The sequence below is a fragment of the Monopterus albus genome, unplaced genomic scaffold, assembly GCF_001952655.1.
Source record: "Monopterus albus unplaced genomic scaffold, M_albus_1.0 scaffold48.1, whole genome shotgun sequence".
Lineage (NCBI taxonomy): Eukaryota > Metazoa > Chordata > Actinopteri > Synbranchiformes > Synbranchidae > Monopterus > Monopterus albus.
The window spans coordinates 146,653-164,874 of NW_018127928.1; the positions used below are offsets into that span (position 1 = coordinate 146,653).

Here is an 18,222-nt window from a genome sequence, read left to right on the forward strand (position 1 = left end):
ACACTCACCGACAAATTCTTAATGGTACTGCTGTACTGAAATGAGAATGTAGAACTTCTAAATCAGTGTGTATTTTATTTCATTATTTTGGGGGACATTTTGTTTCAAAGTGAACAGTAGAGAGATGTGGGAACTGGCATACAACTGAATGTTCCCAGCCAGTCTCACACCAGGCGACCTGTGCAGGAAGTTCATGCAGGAAGCAGAGCTGCTAAATATCAGGTGTGAAGCCTGAGTGAGAGTAGCTGATGTTTAAGAGACCTGAAACACAGAGCAACCCCTGCTTACATCAATCATATGTTCAAGAGCACTGGAGAGATTCTGTATAGTATGTGAATTCACTTATTAGTTTGGTGTAAAATCCTCAGTGTGTCTGAAGTGACTGCTCAGAATGTTTGTTTTAAATAAAACCCATCTTTAAATGTTTAACTATTGGAACCTTGTAGGTATTTAAATAGCAAACATGACAAGAACACAAAAGTCAATTATGTTTTAACAATGAATTTATTAGATTATGATTCAGGTGACTGTATTTGTCAGGCAGTATAACATTCTCAGTGTGCTCCTCTTAAAACAGTAAATCTACAAAATGTACAGTAAATAAAATCTTATAAAATGAAATGCACTTCAAGAAATTAGTGCTACAGGTCAATGACAAAATTGGCAGTGAAAAATCACATCACCTTACGACAGCCATCATTGTTGCCCTGGTTATTCAGTAAGAAAACATGTGCCACCTAAGGTCCTGCAGATACTGTTTAACAACAGGTCTACAAAAGCAGCCCTAAATGTGTGTCCTGTCTTGGAAACTGTAAATGCTGACAGTTAAATAAAATAAAGTGAATTCTCTCTCTGTATAAAGGTGTTGTACGGCTCAGTGTCTTGTGGATCCTGCAAAAGAAAACAGTTTCAACATTTTTGTTTTCTTTAAAAATCGTGAGCCAAACTGCAGCGCTACAGTTAGGAGGTACAACATTCTGGTGTACAGTACCATGGTTGAATGGCTGGCCACTGGGTCCGGCTGTCGTCTGCTGGGTAAGCAACAAACCAAAACAAGTTATTACAAACTGTTTATTCACTTGGCAATATGATGCTGTTCTGTCAATGTGGCTATTATGCTTTACATACAATTATTTTATTCACCATCAACACTATATTGGTTTCTTACCCATGACAAGATTTTATGTAGATAAATCCCAAGATAACTCCAGTTATAATGATGATTATAAAGACACCGATTACAACATTTGGTGAATATGGTTCTGTAGAACTACTGTCACCTTCGTCTCCTTAAACATGAGAAAGAAAAATAATCCTTTCAGAAAAGTAGCACTAGCATTCACTCTGTTTCTTAGTCTAAGTATATTATTATGAGTACATAATCTTTGTTGGTCTAAATCCAATACTGTATAATTCCACTTGTGAAACAATAAGGTTTGATTTCTTTAACTAACACAGACACGCTGACATTCATAACGATGTTACAACACAGCGGCAACTAACCAGAGAAATGCATCAAGTATAAAGCACACAAAGCTTATAAAATAAATCATTTACCTTCCACAGTGATATTGAGCTGGACAAAGTCTGTTCCACCACTATATGTGCACTCACAGGTGTAGTTCCCACTATCCTCTGGTGTTAAACTGGTCAGGTGGAGGAATACAGTCTGATTCTCTGTCATGAGTTTGAATCTGGAGCCACATTCATGCACAAAGCCCCGTCCGTGATGATACCGCAGATCACACTCTTTTCCCCTGCTCCTCTCTGTGTGGATCTTACACACTATCAGTACGATGAAACTCATTGTTCGGTTGGTGCATATTGCAGAGACATAGGGCTCTCTCCCCGTGGTTGTCACAGGAGTTGCTGCAATCAATAAATCACAATCAATATCAAATACAGTCACAGAGGTAGCACTCCATGTATCTATCCATTTGGTAAACGGTGGTTTTATTTTTCAATGCACAAGAATGTGAAAATAAAAAATGTCATCTATACAAAGTCCCTTTACAGTACCATCCCTATTGATGCAAAATGTTAGTGGCAGAAGCAGAACGACCAGTTTCCATCCACCCATTGTCAAAACATCCAAGTAACAGCGCAGCAGCAGCTGCTGGCAGTGCACAGTATACTGTACTTAATATAGGGAAGTGGGTGGACACACCCCTTTGTACCAGTCTTCAACCACTTGATTTCAAATTCTCACCTCTTACAGAGATTTAAGTTATAGTGTGTGAATTATTCTAAAGCAGAAGTGTAAGACATGACTGTTTCTGCTTTCATGTTGCCACAGAAACAATGAGCGAGGGCATAAAAATGAAAAGAGCATATATTCTGGCTGAGAATTCATACCCACACTCAGTTTAAAGAACTTTACGACAACTGCAAATTCTGCAGGAACCACAGTTGACTCTGCCTGTCTTATCATTACGCTACACAATCCCAGCACATTACTGCTGTGGTCTAATTAAATGTACTGTAAAGAATGGTTGCCCTGTGTCCAGTGATTACACACTGAGGGGGATTGTAAAGTATGTACTGTATGGAGGTATGTATATGTACATGCTATTTTAAAGGTAAAGCATTTAGTAAAACCTTTCCATCTGTTAGGATTCCTTCCAAGGATGTGAACATACCTTTTTTCAACTGTAGTGAAGAATGCAGTAAGAACAGTAACACTGCTGGTGAGTGTAGCTTTTTGATGGAAATAACATTCTCCTTTGACAAGAAATTTCAAGAACAATCTAATTCAAGTGCTGCCAGAATAACAATTTACAATCACTCTGTCATCCACAGTATCTTGTAATATTACTTAATCTTTCTGAACAACTTATAAGCTAGCAACTTACCTCCCACAGTAATATTAAGATGGACAACATGTGTTCCTCTGTCACATGAACACTCACAGGTGTAGTTTCCTCTGTCCACTGGTATTAAACTGAACAAATAATGCAAAGTGTTTCCATCCATCCATACTGGCCAACAGACTATAGAACAGAATACAGTTCAGAAAAGAGGCCTAACTCCGCTCGCTTACCGCCTACACGGAAACCTCAATCTCTCCTCAAGGCGTAGTACAGTGTAAACTTATGTGAAGCATCCTAAACAAAAGTGAATCTGACTGCTTCTGCTTTCTGAGAAGCATCATATTAATCCTGATGGTTAAAATCAGCATAGAAGCATGCAAAGACAATAAGCATGTGACACCTGTGCTGGCCTTACATTTTAAAACCTACTGAACACTTGTATTATTTTGGGCAAAACACAACAACGACATGTCTGGGCTATGTCATCGGCTATCGGTCAGAATAACAGTTGGGGGTAAAGTACAGTGGGTACATTTTTAAAGAGAGCTTTTTGCACCTTGTACAACACAAATTTCCAGTGTTAGCTTAAATGCAACATTCTTGCTACACTTTAACTCCCCCTTAAAGTAAACTTGCTTACTCTATGTTAATCAAAATGCCAGAAGAACACTTCAAATATAAGCTTTAAACCTACGTGGGTGTGCAGAGGTGGCTTTGTGAGCCACCGTTTATGGAAAATGAGAAAACATCTTTTAATTTCCTTCCTCAGGCCAAAGGTTCTCAGCTGGACTGGGTTCAGCAAAAGAGGCCTGACAGAAGATACAAATACCACAGAGGCAGGCAGATTTAAATAGATGCAGGCTATCTGCAACCAGGTACATGCAGACCAACACTGGCTTGGTGTTATTTAAGTAGCAGCTCTCGCCAATGAAGACATTAAGAGTGGTTACGGAGGGGGTTTTCAGGCCTGTGGTTAAAATGCTGCGGTACTATAGAGTCACGTATGTGAAGAATGAAACTAGGACAGTAGTTTCCATGGTCATGAGACAAGTGTTAGGTAATTTCTTAGTCAGATAGATATTTGTTAGACATCTGTTGTATTAGCAAATGTTTAGTGGAGACAGGCTGTCTATGCTCAGGCTGTTAAATGCTTAGTTCATTGTCATGAGTTCTGCAGGCTGCATCTAGGCCAAGGTCAACTAGATTGCAGAGTCTGCAGACAGGATGAATATTGTTAGTAGCATGCTATGCTCAGCCGTAATCTTAATCATAATATCTTCTGAGGCTTACTGTTCGGACATGTCCCTGAATGTCCTGTATGTTTTTAGATACACACCACTAATCAACAGCCACACACTTTAATTTTCTCCATGTTTTGACTACTGCTCTGGTCAGCTGCCAAGCTGGCATATCAGGTGACGTCACGGTTTGACGTTGCCTGTGTAGGATGGGGCTAGCCCAACGAAGTGATTAAATTGTATAGGCTTTGAGGTTCGGGGCTTTTTTCCATCTTCCGGGCTGCCTGAGCGCAGTACTGGAGGTGGAAGATGCCTGGACGTGTGATGTTAATTTTGCCTGTGATCCTTTGAATAAACCAGCACGGTTATATTTTTTATATATCTAAGTGGTCTGCGTCGTCTCACAGAGTTCCTGGTTGAAAGAACTGGAAAATATCTTTCACAAGCATGAAAACAATGTTTGAGAAGCAGTATAATGCACTGGCTTCAGTACTTGTTATAGTTTTATATAACAGTTTACATGGTTAAATGTATTCATTAAATACATGGTAAGAACCAAGAAGTAGGTGACACTCACAAGTATTCTTCCAGTCAATGTTATTAAGGGAAAATTGTGAAAACAATACAAATTAAGTTGCTGATCATACTGTACTGTATATCAGTCCCTCATACAGTAAATTATTCATTTTGTGGTATAACCTCTTTTTCAACTAAACTTACAAGAAGGAAGCCGAGTCTAGAACAGCTTCAATAACAACAGTTTTTTAAATCTTTGGTCTGGGTGATGTGGTTTCTGCTCTGTGCTGCTCACTCTTGTACTGTGATGCTGGTGAGAACAGAATTGTATAATAGGTTTACAGTTCTTTAGCCTATAGTAGAGATGGGGGCCACACAATAAGCAACACCATTTTCCAGACCTAATCTGCCCTTAACACAAGCAGTGGCTGACCCAGCTGGCTTGTAACGGCAGTCACCTCTGAGAACCACTGACACAGATTCATCCTTGCCCCTGGACATTACATCTGAAACACTCATATACAAAATGTAATTCTATAGGTTGCAAAATACATACATAAAGGTGCAACTTTCATTTTCTAGTTCAGTATGAACACACCGTTACATTGCACACTTGCGGAGTGTCCACTGGGTGGCGCCATCTAGCTAAACGTGATTTTTTTTTTCCGGCGACTCAAAGGCTGCTGGGAAATTTTCTGCGCGGAAGTAACACGAGCCGCTGAACAGGTTGACATCACTGCATCTCAGAGGTAAATGTTTCCTGGTGAGAGGGTTTCAGCGTGTCAACACACCGTGTACATTAGTAAATTACTGTGTGTTTAGTCTTGCTCTTTTTGTTGCTTTGTGTGAAGTTTGACAAACTGCACGTCCATTTTTGCTTTGACGATGCCAGCATGTGCATTCATGCATCTTTAATCTGCAAAGTTAGCCTAACAGCTGTGTTTTGTAGATATTATTGAACGTGCTCTGAATTTGTATCTGGCTCACAGGTTGCAGACTAGCAGATACCAAAACATTAGCACAGGGAGATCCAGTAAGCTTCAGGCATCCTCAGTCATGGTAAGTGAATATGGTACCTGCCGCCTTTAGCTTGTCTAACTCCCTGTCATAATCAAAATTAAATAACAAAGTGGAACTGAAAGAACAACACACTTACTGAGACTTGTTGGTACCTGTTGAACGCATTGAATTCTGGTGTTATTAGTGACAAACACATAAATTCACCACCATTTTGAGACCTCAGCATGCAAGAGGGCTCAGTGTGCCTTGGAATTTATCTAATAGCAGGATTTTTGATGAAAAATAATTAAAAATTGTGTATATTATGAGTAAGGGATATGAAATTAAACAGCAAAACTGTTGCACTGACCCTTCTCATTGGCAGGAGGACATAAGCACAGTGATGTCCTGGTTCTCCAGCCCAGTGTACAGCCGCTACTGGCAGCACTACCAGCAGGCTATGGCCTGGCACCAGAGACACAGGCGTGCCTACCAGAAGGCCTTGGAGGCTGCCTATGGCTCTGGCTATTACCAGGAACTGTATCCCAGCAGCCACCAGCGTTATGCAGACTGGCACGCCAGAGAGAGCGACAGCGAAGACAGAGAGGACCAGGATGAGGAGAGCAGTTCAGACAGCGAGATTGAGTGTGACGTCAGCAACATGGAGATCAGCGAAGAGCTTCGGCAGTACTTCGCCCAGACTGAGAGACACCGAGAAGAACTAAGTAAGACAACAGTGGGTGTAGGTGTTGACATGGACAAGAGTGCCACTATGTAAAAATAGATATTTGGACATTGTTGCCTTGCAGTCTTATTTTTTAGGGCTACATACATAATCGGTACTATTAGCTTTGTGTAAGGATGCACAATTGTATTCAGATATCATAGTACAAGTTGAAAAGACTGCCAGCTATTTGTCTTAAAATAATCTGTTCTTGCAGAGAAACAGCAGCAGATGGAGGCTGAGCAGGAAAGCTATGTGCCAGCCGACCAGGACCTGCATGGCGTCTCTGAGCGAAGTACCACGGCTCCTCCCTTTGAACAGCCCGGTGAGAGACGCAAGGCTGAGATGAAGAAGCTGTATGGCAAGGATGCAGCCAAGATCCTGGCAATGGAGACAGCGATGCAGCTCACTTTTGACAGAAACTGTGACCTCAAGCAGCCAAAGTACTGGCCCGTTATCCCACTGAAACTATAGCACTCAGGGCAGAGCTGCAAACTGTTTGCTTTGCAAGAGATTCCTGTCCTGATCTCTTGGTGAGGCTGCAGCTTTGTCATGTAATGAATTGTTGCTGATCAAGCTGCTGAGGCAGAACTAATGGTGTGAGTTAGCTGAGAGTTATAAGCTATGTTAAGCTCATAAAGTTGCATAAATTAGCTGAGCTTCTGCAGAGCCAGATGTGAATGTCACTGACCTGTCAGCTGCTGCTCTAAATGACAACTTCATACATATAATTCAGGATCTTTCATAGTTTTTATTTTATTGCATAAAAACACTGTTCAGAGATTCCATGCTGTTTTTCGGTTCCTTGATTTTTAGGACAAATTCTCAAAATATAAGCACAAAACACTAGAAAAATTGTCAGTTGCAGGACAACAAAATTGCCCTGTATGTGATGTGAATACAGTTATGCCTGGGTGCTGTTCTTCTTTACCCTCTGGCTCAGTGATGTTTGTGTTGTGCCTGTCAACTTGGTATAACCACAAACATTTTTCATCCAGTTACTGTGTCAGATTTTGAAGCGTCCTGCATGGCTGCTTCTGATGTGTTACTTTTCAGCATATACAAAGAGTGAATCATTGACTTAACTTCTAAACTGTGCCTCTGATTCTGACCTTTCATCGGGTTCAAAGCCATTCATGTGGTTTCTCAAGGGGACACTGACTGTTCTCTTTTATCTTGTGCTGGTACCACCCTGCTCCTCTTCAGGGCTGTGTATTCTGATATAAATTCTGTTTATTATGAAGTATTTTTGCAACAGATAAAACCTGCTTTGTTGGTGGTCATTTCTGAGTTATCTGTCTGTGTAATGGGCATCTGGCTCTTCATGACATTACTGTTATTCAGCTTCTAGGCAGCACATTTGTACATCCAAAAACTGGGCCAGTCTGGTGTTTCAGTTAAATAGGACATTTTTATACCTGGCTGTATCATTCAGCACTTCGTTTGCCCGTACCGTATTGTGATTTTTTTTGTCCACTGTAATGGGAATGTGTACGGATGAGCAAGTGCACTGAGAAGCAGGTGTGACTGCAGTGCCTGTACAGGTAACAGCATTCGGTACTTAGGTACAGTTTTAATGTATCTGTACTTTACATGAGTATTTTCATTTTCTCCTACTTCATACTTCAATTTCACTACTTTTCAGAAAGAAATGTTGTACCTTGTCTCATTTATTTGATAATTTTTGTTACTAGTTACTTTTCAGAAAGAGGTTAATAAAAAATATAGTATAATCACAAGATTTATTGATCCTTGGTGTAAAATTCACAAGCTATCCAGCAGTACTTCAAATTATAAACATACCTTTGGTGGTATATTTTCTGCTAATACTTTTGTACTTTTACTTAAGTAGCATTTTGAATGCAAGACTTTTAGTTGTAACAGTATTTTGACACTGTGTTATGCTACTTTTACTTAAGTAAACAATCTGAGTACTTCTACCATTGATTATCAGTGTATTTACAGGAGAGCTAGTTGATTTACATCAAGCTAGGGGTCACGCCCCACAAAATCTCACAAGATAAATCTGAGGGGTGGAGATGATTATTGTTAAAAGAAAGAAGAAAAACTAAGATGTGCCACTCAAACTTGTATATTTAATACTTTGAAATGTATTTTTTTTTTTTTTCATCACCTTTTGTACAGGTGCATGCAATTCCAAGTGCTTTACAGATGACAAGACGGAAGGGGATCATAAACACAACTGTATTTTAAAATATTGTCATATTTGTAAATATAAAATAATCTTATTGCCGTCTGCCTAATAAAGTATAAAGAAAATGAAATGTAAATACTCAAAGTACAAGTACGTTAAATGTGATGTATATTACTGCATTGCAGTACCTCCTCCAGTATTCAGTATGTGGCATGGAGAACTGAGGACACTTGCAGAGTGGTTGATTAAAGAAATCGGGTCCATAGACTTAAGACTTTCCTTTTTGATAAAGCTTCTAGTTAGGGTGGATCAGGTGACCCTGAGCCTTCAATTAGTTATGCTGCTATAGGCCGAGGCTGCTGGGGGGGCCCATGATGCTCTGAGTTTCTCTCTCCTCTCCTCTCCTCTCTCTCTATGCTTCTATATGCCGGCCACATCAACCAGACCAGTGTTTGTTTGTTTGTTGTGTCCTGTTGCTTTTCTTCTTTTGTCTCTCCTCTATCCACTCACCCCAACCAGTCGAGGCAGAAGGCTGCCCACCAAGAGCCGGGGTCTGTCAGAGGTTTCTTCCGTTAAAGGGAGTTTTTCCTCCCCACTGTCGCCAAGTGCTTGTTCAGGTGGATTTTTTTGGGTTTTCCCTCTGTAATAATAGTGATAACAGTAAGGTCTAGACCTTACTATGTAAAGTGTCCTGAGATGACTTTTGTTGTGATTTGGCTCTATACAAATAAAATTTGATTGATTGATTTCTAGCCCCGGCCGTGACGTCACCGTGTCCCCAGCTTCTTGTCCATTGATAGCGACATGATTAACATTCATATAACATTAGCTTTATCCACGGGTGTCATTTGTAGCTGTAGCTTGTGTGTGTGTGCACATGTCTACGTTTTGATGCCAGACTGCATTTAGTTTCTATGTGTATGGAAACATGTAGAGAAGTGTGCGTTTGATTTCGTTGTGTGAGCGTGCTGTGTGTCACTGGACAGGGTTTAAAGCTTTAAACTTTCCTCATGTGAGAGGAGCTGACATGGGATGCTGATTGGATTCAGATCCGCTCCCTCACTGTGGATTAAACAGGATGGACAAGCCTGAAACACGGGAAACAACTGCTGCTGTGTAGAAGTGGATGTGTGCATGGTGTTGCTTTTTAAAGCTTCAAGTAATCTGCTCATCTCAGATGGATCAGTTTGCAAACGCCCACAATATTTTAGAAGCAAAGCACCTATAACTGTACCTCTTGATTTTGTGTGTCTGTCATCTAGAAAATACAGGCATCACTCATTGGCAGCTGGAATAGCAATAGAAAAGGACAAGGTTATAGACTACTCAGTTGTTTAAACTATTAGTATTAATTCAATACAAACTTGCAAAGACATGCATGTCACGCTTTGTTATATGATTCAGATCAGCGTCTTCTTATCAGATTACAAAATTCTTTCCAGTCCAGTTCCTTGACATGCATGTGACTTGTTTACATGCCACAGAGCAGTCTGAAGCCAACTCCACTGAATACTTATTCCATGGTTGAGATAATAGAAAACAGATTGCAGACATGCTCGCATCATTGGTTTCCAATTTGTTCAGGAAGCTGTAACCAGATCAGAATGTCTTTCCAGAAGTTTGCATTGCCTCTGCCTCTGTGTGACTGGAGGTTGGTCTGTAACCTGTAGAATTCTGATTAGCCACAACCCAAAGCCACCAACTCTTCCAAGTGTTTCCACCTCTGTCCACTACTATTCTTCCTTCCCTCCTTGTCTGCATCACTTTCTCTCTCCCATTCACAACATCTGTTTCCAGGCATCGCTTTCTCTCCCATTCACAACATCTGTTTCCAATAACGGAGCAGGCCTGTTTATCGCCTTCAGGCTGGTAAGAAGTTGAAAACAGACAGGATGTAGCCAAGTGACTTGATTTACTGTGACAGGGAACTGAAGCCATTTTTCTGCAGGAAGTCATAATGAACTTCTCTCCCTGTTTTGCCTGTTACTTCCCCAAACTGCTACTTTGATCTCCTCATCATCAGCATCATCTTTCATCTGCATCTGCTCATCTCATCTCCCTGCTCACTGTCTTCATCATTACTCTTTCCATCTCCCTCCTCCCCTCATGTGTCCTCCTTTGTGAATTCACTCTTCCTGCTGCAGTTCACCTATGCCCAGCTCTCTGTGGAAACTCTTGCATCCTCTCCTGTGGATTTGCTATGCACTGATCGGCAGAATAGATACTGAACCTAACAGCCATCAAGCAGACATATTTTAAAGGCTTAGCTGAAAAAAGAATTAAGCGGAACAATCCACTGACATCATTAGAATAACACTATACAGCAGTACTGTCATAATGATAGTCTGGAGATGGCTGAATACACATTTACCTTTTTTCTTTGTACTGTGCCATTTACTGTCTCCTGACTCAATAAGCAAGATTATTAGCTTGCTAATGAGTTCAGTATATTCAAAAGACATGTACCAGTGACTCTTGTCTAATAACGACAAACCACTCCTCTCTTAGGAAGTAGATTATACTCCAACAGCGGAGGTTAAACAGCGCCCACCATTTTGTACAGTTCTCCATTCACCTGATGCCCAGCTCCATCAACAAGGTTGGCTGTTGATCACATAACAGGCAGAGTTTAGCTACACACAATATATTTGCAAGCATTTGCTTCATCACTGCAATGAGTGCCCTGCACTGTATTCTTGAATATTATTAACACATTTGTTTGCTATTGTGCCACTGACTTGACTTTCTAAAGGCTGTAGATGAGACGCTACACTTCTTTTTCAGTAGTGCATGTATCATGTGTCTACATCTTCTCCACAACCACCTTCCAACCATTGCTTTCATATTAAGATTAGAAACCAATTCTCTTTCACTGTCCTGTATGTGAGCATTTTAAACTCAGCCCAGCGGCTACTCTGATGTGTCGAAACCAGTTGCCGTCGAGAGGACCTGTTGCCATGACAACGCAGCGATGCACAAGGCTTCGAGGCAGGGGCGTCATTTCAGATTCTGGCGCAAGCGAGCAGTAATATATCTGATCACACAACCCCACACGGGCAAAAAATAGGCCATGCATATATATATTCACATGACCCATAGACAGCAGAGGGCTGCCATTCTCCCTCACATCCCCCTGCTGCTCTCCCACCTCTGCAGTGATGATGATGATGATGATGAGCCCACCCTGCTTTGCATTTCCTACACACTGTGACTCATGGTGTGCTTGTACACTGTGGATGGAAGCAGCTCCTATCCACGTTGCTGCTGGCGTGTACTGCAGTTCACAGGTCACAGGCGCAGCGTCCTGAGAGTCACGTGACTCTTCGAGCTTTGGAGTGGGGTGGGGGGTGTATATCTGTGTGTGTTTTTAGCACTGGGGTGGGGTGTTTGTGCAGTTGTTGGGATGACAATGACAAAGTAACATCATGTGGAGCAGACTGTGGACCAAATCTGGGCCAGCGGGATTAGTAGCCCGTCGGATAAATTGCTGGTGGAGGGGATGGGTGTGTATGCGTGTGTGTGTGGAGGTTAAACCATCCTGGTAGGAGTCAGATATTCTAAATAAGGCGAGATATATCGGAGACGCTCCATCACTTTGATGTGATTTCTGTACATAGATTCAGTAGAGGGTGGACTTTCGGTAAGGCGTTAGGATTTGTGTCTGTAAACCTGTCTTTCTATGGTTGTGTGACATTTTTGGTCAATACAATCATTGTGAGGACACTTTGACTGGTCCTCGCTTTCTGACACACCTTCAAAGGGCTGTTTGAGTCTTGAGACTTGATTTTAGGGTTAGAATTAGGTTTAGGTCAGTGTTAGGATGAGGGTTGGATTAGTCATTTTAGGGTAAGGGCTAGGTAAATGTGTCCTCACAACTAGAGAAAGACTATGTGTGTGTGTGTGTGTGTGTGTGTTAGAGAGGTTCCTCTGCTGCCTTGTTGTGCTAAATGTTCAATAAAATCATTAGACAATAAAGTGAAACTTTGCAGTCGCATGCAAATACATGGCACCCAGCAGTGCAGGCTTCAGTACAAAAGCATGGTGAGGTTGGTTTGCATGAATTTGCATTAAGGCTGCTCATGTACCTGCTTTTATTTTCAGTTGGTAGATGGAGAAAGACATAGAGAGATGGAGAAATGCAAAGAAAGAGGAAACTCAAATTCTGAATTTGTTTGGAATGTTCCTTTAAAACTTTAACTCACAATAACACTGCCCTGAATTAGCAAATTTAAAAGTGTTTGTTGTGCAAATATGTTTAGATTATATATTGATTTGTTCAAGATGGATTAACCTTTATTAGCATCTGGCGGTTTTGCTCAGGGATGAGAGGGAAGTGTCTCCCTGGCAACCAATAGCTGAGGGTGGGGTGGCAGTGAGAGGGGGGACAAAACTGGGTCATCGTCACCACCACAGATTAATGGCCCAGATCTGGACATACACACATGCACCAATGAACACACACACATACACACACTTAAGCACAACACACTGTCGCTGCAGAGAAAACAGAGCAACTCCTCACATGAAAGACCAGACAATACAAGGTGCAGCTCTTCGCTCATGCTCTCTGCCAAAGGTTTCCCTTTTAGAGAAAGCCAGGAGCCCCTTAAAATGTCAAGGATTAGAGTAAAGCAACAGCAGGAGGCTCATAAAGCTGTCGCTGAGACACTCCTGTTTCTGCGTGTGCGTGCCTGTGTCTTTGTATTGTGTATTTATATTTGTTTAAGTGATGGCCTGTTTCTGGTGATACTGATAAAACACTTCCATCTGACTAATGGAGGCAGATAAATCAATACCCAAACAGACAGAAACATACATGGTGAGACAAGCAAGTGGGAGCAGAAACTGTTACATGCAGGATTAAGATAGACTTATTTCATGACTCCAATAAGAAAAAGTACAAAATAGACCCCAATATGAAATGTTTTGTTATTTCATGGCCACATATTTCTTATGCTTTTTGTTGCACCGTGGATGTGTCAGAAAAATACATGTTCAGGACTGAAGCATGGCAGCCAAGATGCTTCACTTTCACTCCCTATACTGCAGTCAAACTAAGTCAGAACCATTACATTTGCCAGCCACATCATAAAAAACAACAGATTCACAGTCTCAGCCTTAGCATTAGCTAGAGTGGACAGAATCATGTCAGCCAACATAATGCACAGTCACTGGCTGAAAATCAGAAGGATGCTTTTGGCTATGTCTGTCTAAAGTCAACAAGCTACTGTTTCAAAGATTTCTGTAAATTTTAAGTCACTGTTATCACTGTAAAATGCATATTTGCTGTATTGTAAGGGAATGCATGGCAGGTGTAACAACACTAATTAAGCAGCAGGGAATAGTCATTTGGAAATAACTGGGAAGCAGCTGCAGACAACATCAAGCCTGACTGCATGCATGCAGGTCCCATGACTCTAAAGACAAGTCATCCCACTCTAGACAACCTATAACCCTGTATTAGACAAAGACTGATATTCCACTTTAGACAACTATAACCCTGTATTAGACAAAGACTGACACATAAAGCTCCACGCCTCACAGCAGTGATTCTCCAAAGTGTGGGACAACAGATACTATAGGTGAGGCCTACAGTGAGGCCGAGCATCATGCAGGAGGTAACGGAGCAGGCTTAGCTACCGGGAAGTGTATCGAACAAATTAAAATTGTGTCCTGATGAGGGGGCTAGAGGAAAGGTCAACTGTTATCATAGTTCATCCTGCGGGGAACATGAACGCGTGTAACAAATTTCATGACAATCCATACAAGTTGTGGAGACATCTCACTAAAAACCACAAATGCCAACCTCATGGGGGAGCTAGAAAATCAGGCGATAACTCAATTGTGGATTGTAAATGAATCCACAAACCTGACACCCTGTCTGGGCCTGCGGCTTTGTTGGTGTCGATCCTACTAAGGGTGGAGCTCATCTCGTGTAGCTGCAGGATGAGAGGCTGGTGCTGTTCCTTGAGCTGAGGGAGATGTACAGTTCCTCTGTCTGAATGAATGAATGTCTGAACAAAACTTTATGGCAATCCATTCAAAGTTGGCGGTGAGCCTACCAACTGACTGCTACAGCCATACCTAAAGCTACTTAGCCTAATATTGACAATCAGTTTTTAAGAAAGAGCCTGGCTGCTGGAGCATCAGTTTTAAGATCAGGAGACTTCAAGATCAAGATCAACGATTTTTATTGTCAATTCACTATATGTGCAGGACATACAGAAAATAGAAATGCCATTTCTCTCTCACCTAGTATTGAATGTGATACCATTTAAGAGACTAAAATAGAATAAAAGTAGACTAAAATAGATTAAGAAAACTAAATTAATTAGGATAAAACTAAAGGGTAACTAAATCAGTGACTTGAAGCCTCTTGTCCTGTTCACAGGGGACACCATAGAGTACTCATTTATTTGCACCCCACTTTGTCCACAGGACAGTTCTGTTTTCACGCAGCAGCACAGAAAGCTTGATACACACTGACTGCATGTCAACAACTACAGCCTGCAGCAGGGCTGTTGGTAGGAGTAAAAATCTTTACTGATGATAGAGATTTATTTTTTCAGTCTTCATCATATTCGTTTGGTTTCTGGCTCTTGGCAGATTCAGCCTGTTACGAGGCCACGTGAGACGTTTTCTAGGAACTGATAGCACTGCTAAAAGATCTGAATCAGTGCAGTATTACACGTCTCCGTGGTAACTGCAGACTCAGTATCACTGAGATCACACTACTCTGATGCTGAGGACATGACTATCACAAGTCTCATCTTGTTGCGGAAATCTTTTAAACTGAAGAAATGTCTTTGCAGAGGCGTCCAGATACTGTTCTCCTCCTATTCTTCTTCTGCTGCTTCTCTCCCGTTAACTTCACATCTGCAGACATGAATATGCTACAAAGTCTGATTTCTTCTTCTTTTTCTTCTCTGTGTTGTTGTAATGAAGGAAGACAGGCATTTGACAGGCTCTCCCTTTAATGGAGACCACCAGTTGCGGAGGCAGATGAGACCATTTCTGCAGCTGAGCGGGAACACAGTGGGGTCTTTCTGCAGCTCAGATTTTGGCTGGTGCATTGGTCAGCACTGAACAAAGGGCTTCACAATATGATGGAGGCTTTCATTTTAAACATTTACCACACAAACAAAGCTGCTGTTTCAGGTTCAAACTGCAGGCTGAACTGTCTCTACCCAATTTGTTGTTACTCATTTCTGGACAATACACCCCACACAGGCATAGTCATATGTTTGATGGGGATTGGAAATGAATCCACAAACCTGACTCCCACCCCAAAACACATAGACACACACAGCATACATCCCTTAGATATGAGGAGCTACACAAAACTTTTCTTTCACACAGATCTCCCTCCCCCACAATGCTGCTCGCTCACTCAGTCAGTCCAGACTAAAATATATATCTCAGGAGGTATTTGGATGATTACCCTGAGATTCAGTTCAGATATTTACTGTGCCCAGGGGATGGATCCTACTGATTTTCCGACATTGCTCTAGCCTCCCTAGCAGCCTGCCGCTTGTAGTTTGAGTGGATAGACTACCACTACAATTGGTAAAACATACATTCTCCACAGGGTGAATTGTAAATACTAATCAAATACTTTGATTAGGAGAAAATAACCTGCAAAATGGATGCTATTCATTGATTGTAAGCTGTGCTAATTAGCAAAGAGTAAATAAAACACGACGACGACCACGACGTGTCGTGGTGGCAATCCCCGAACCCGGTGGTGGACACCGGAAGTAAGGGCTGCCATAGATCTTTGGCTGTGAGTGCGCTGTTGTAATTCTGCACAACATTTCCCAGAGATAATTTTTTTAGTCAAACAGCCTGGCTAACACATGATATCTTTGCATCGGTGAACTGTTGGCAGATTTTGAGGAGCACATATAAATAATGCCAGTTTAGGTGCAATGTGAAGCTTTGTGGGAAAAATCCTACTTAAAATTGTAATTACAAAGGATATTTTGTTGCATTTTTCTCAGTGGGAACTATGAGATTTCTGACTTTCTCTGGAAGGCAACTTTAGTTGGAGGTTTGGGCAACAATGTGTGTGTGTGTGTGTGTGTGACAGGGTGATGGTGAAGAGTGCTAAGGAGCACTGTATCTCATCTTCTGGACAAGTCTGTTATATTCGCTCACACATGGAAGTGAGTGAGCAAAAAGGAAAGGTGGACCCAGGTAGCTGACTTCAGTGCCAGCAGTGATTTATTTATGTACAGTGCAGTTTGTGGTGACAAAACAGGTTGGCGAGGATGAACTGAGTAACTGGGTGTTGATCAGCAACAGTACTTGTAGAATGATGAGATGGATGGAGTGGGCCAAGCTGCGTTGCTGAGTCACTCCTTAGCTGGCCAGTGGGAAACCACGGCTACTGAGAAAATAAGAAGAGAGGGGTTTGTACAGCAGGTAAATGGTGACTATGCATCAACCTGACTGGCGGAGGCTGGAAGGGTTGAGTGGAGCCCCTGGGCTTCCATTACAGTTGTAGCACTACCATAGAACTACAGCTGAAATCTAGTTAGGGGCTGTGGATTCACTAGTACATTTTTCCTATAATAAGAAGTTCATCCTCTGTATTAAATTGTCTTTAAGAAAATGTAATGTAAAAAGCTGCCAACTTAAGCACACAACCTATATAATTCATACCAAACAGAGCAGGGCGTCTTTACTGCACCTGCACTGTCTGTGAGTCTGGGTTCACCTGTGACTCACCAAACCCCATCCAACCTGCTTTGGTTCATTTATGCAGTGGATCAGGTTCCCTCATGGCTCTGCATGGCATTCAGATGTCAAACAATCAGTGTGATGGGTGACCCTCTTTGATTCACCAGCATATGGTGCAGAGTGGGTGTTAATTTTAGACCCCAGGCTAAATGGAAATACTAATACTGTATGTCATGGTAGCTGTCTGTTGCTTTGAAAACCTCAAAGGCTGGGGTGGTCACCTCTGACTGCAGTGTAGATGGGGCAGTGTGTTGGGGGGGGGCTCCTGGCTGACCTTTGTCTGAAACAAGGCCACGTGGGCCTGAATTAAAACTTCATTTAAGAGGATTCAAGCCAGATGGCATCCTATTGTTTGAGGATGTGTTTTATTTTTAGACAATGAGTGAATGATGGAACCAGCAAAGCCCCCCTCCTCTAAATAAACATACCACATCCACTTACAGTAGGACAGTTTCTCTGGACTCACCTTGCTTGGTTTCCCATTGGAATACAGGATCCTGCTCAAGCTGTCAGCATGTTCGCAGACAAACAAGGAGCCCCCTCTGAAACAAAGCCAGGCACATGGCTGTTTAGTAGACAGAAAGCTCTGACTGGTCAAAAGTGATCTGATCAAAGCTCATATCAAGTGTTTTCCACAATCAAGGACCCTTACTGAAGTAGTACAACAAATAGAAACATAACCATTAGCATCCTCCTCTGTGTGTGTGTTTATATCTGACTGCATCAGAAATGAGTGTTAGGTCTTTTACTCACTGCTCTTTGCGACTTTAACTCCATCATACACAACCACAGTTGTCACTTTTTTGGAGTTAACTAGTGCTGATTGCTTTCTTAAAATAAAAGTGTTAAATTAACTATGATGGGTGTTGATTGTTTCATTTTCAGACTGAAATTAGTGCGGACCAGTCTGCTGTGAAGGAAGAAACAAAACCCACAGACAGTCCTTTCTGGGCCTCTCACCCACATTCTCACTTTTATCTTACACACTCACACCCTCTTATAGCACTAATTCTTCTTTTTCTTTTTCTCCTTCTCTCT

At 41.7% G+C, this 18,222-nt stretch overlaps 1 protein-coding gene and 2 long non-coding RNA genes across 5 annotated transcripts in view; 1 reads left to right on the top strand and 2 right to left on the bottom strand.

The window, feature by feature from the left end:
- Positions 1–638: 638 nt before the first annotated feature.
- LOC109960558 (uncharacterized) lies at positions 639–2,976 on the bottom strand. Of its 2 annotated transcripts, XR_002275028.1 has the most exons (4): positions 2,853–2,976; positions 1,169–1,869; positions 992–1,031; positions 639–891 (listed from the first exon to the last, which is right to left on the bottom strand). It is a non-coding gene; the product is annotated as an uncharacterized LOC109960558 (long non-coding RNA). The 2 variants fall into 2 exon arrangements; XR_002275027.1 differs by lacking the exon at positions 2,853–2,976 and having other exon boundaries at positions 1,169–2,006.
- A 2,266-nt stretch (positions 2,977–5,242) lies between these two features.
- gemin8 (gem (nuclear organelle) associated protein 8) lies at positions 5,243–8,017 on the top strand. Of its 2 annotated transcripts, none has more exons than XM_020600695.1 (4): positions 5,243–5,313; positions 5,554–5,623; positions 5,949–6,288; positions 6,505–8,017. In XM_020600695.1, the coding sequence occupies exons 2-4, from the start codon at positions 5,621–5,623 to the stop codon at positions 6,759–6,761; spliced, it is 600 nt and encodes a 199-aa protein (XP_020456351.1). In that variant the 5' UTR covers positions 5,243–5,313; positions 5,554–5,620; the 3' UTR covers positions 6,762–8,017. The 2 variants fall into 2 exon arrangements, with proteins under 2 accessions (XP_020456351.1, XP_020456350.1); XM_020600694.1 differs by having other exon boundaries at positions 5,309–5,358.
- Positions 8,018–16,666: 8,649 nt separating this feature from the next.
- The window catches only part of LOC109960497 (uncharacterized), a 6,479-nt gene continuing 4,923 nt past the window's right edge, over positions 16,667–18,222 (bottom strand). Inside the window, exons 2-3 of the long non-coding RNA XR_002275018.1 lie at positions 17,651–17,726; positions 16,667–16,828 (exon numbers count right to left, since the gene is read on the bottom strand). This is a non-coding gene — a long non-coding RNA (uncharacterized LOC109960497). The remainder of the gene's footprint in view (positions 16,829–17,650; positions 17,727–18,222) is intronic.

What these genes read in the sequence shown, in the direction of transcription:
- gemin8 (XM_020600694.1), top strand. Translation starts at nt 5,318, where the DNA reads ATGTTTCCTGGTGAGAGGGTTTCAGCGTGTCAACACACCGT. An exon ending in TTCAGGCATCCTCAGTCATG is followed by an intron (nt 5,624 to 5,948) that starts GTAAGTGAATAT and finishes TCTCATTGGCAG; the next exon opens with GAGGACATAAGCACAGTGAT. An exon ending in GAGACACCGAGAAGAACTAA is followed by an intron (nt 6,289 to 6,504) that starts GTAAGACAACAG and finishes CTGTTCTTGCAG; the next exon opens with AGAAACAGCAGCAGATGGAG.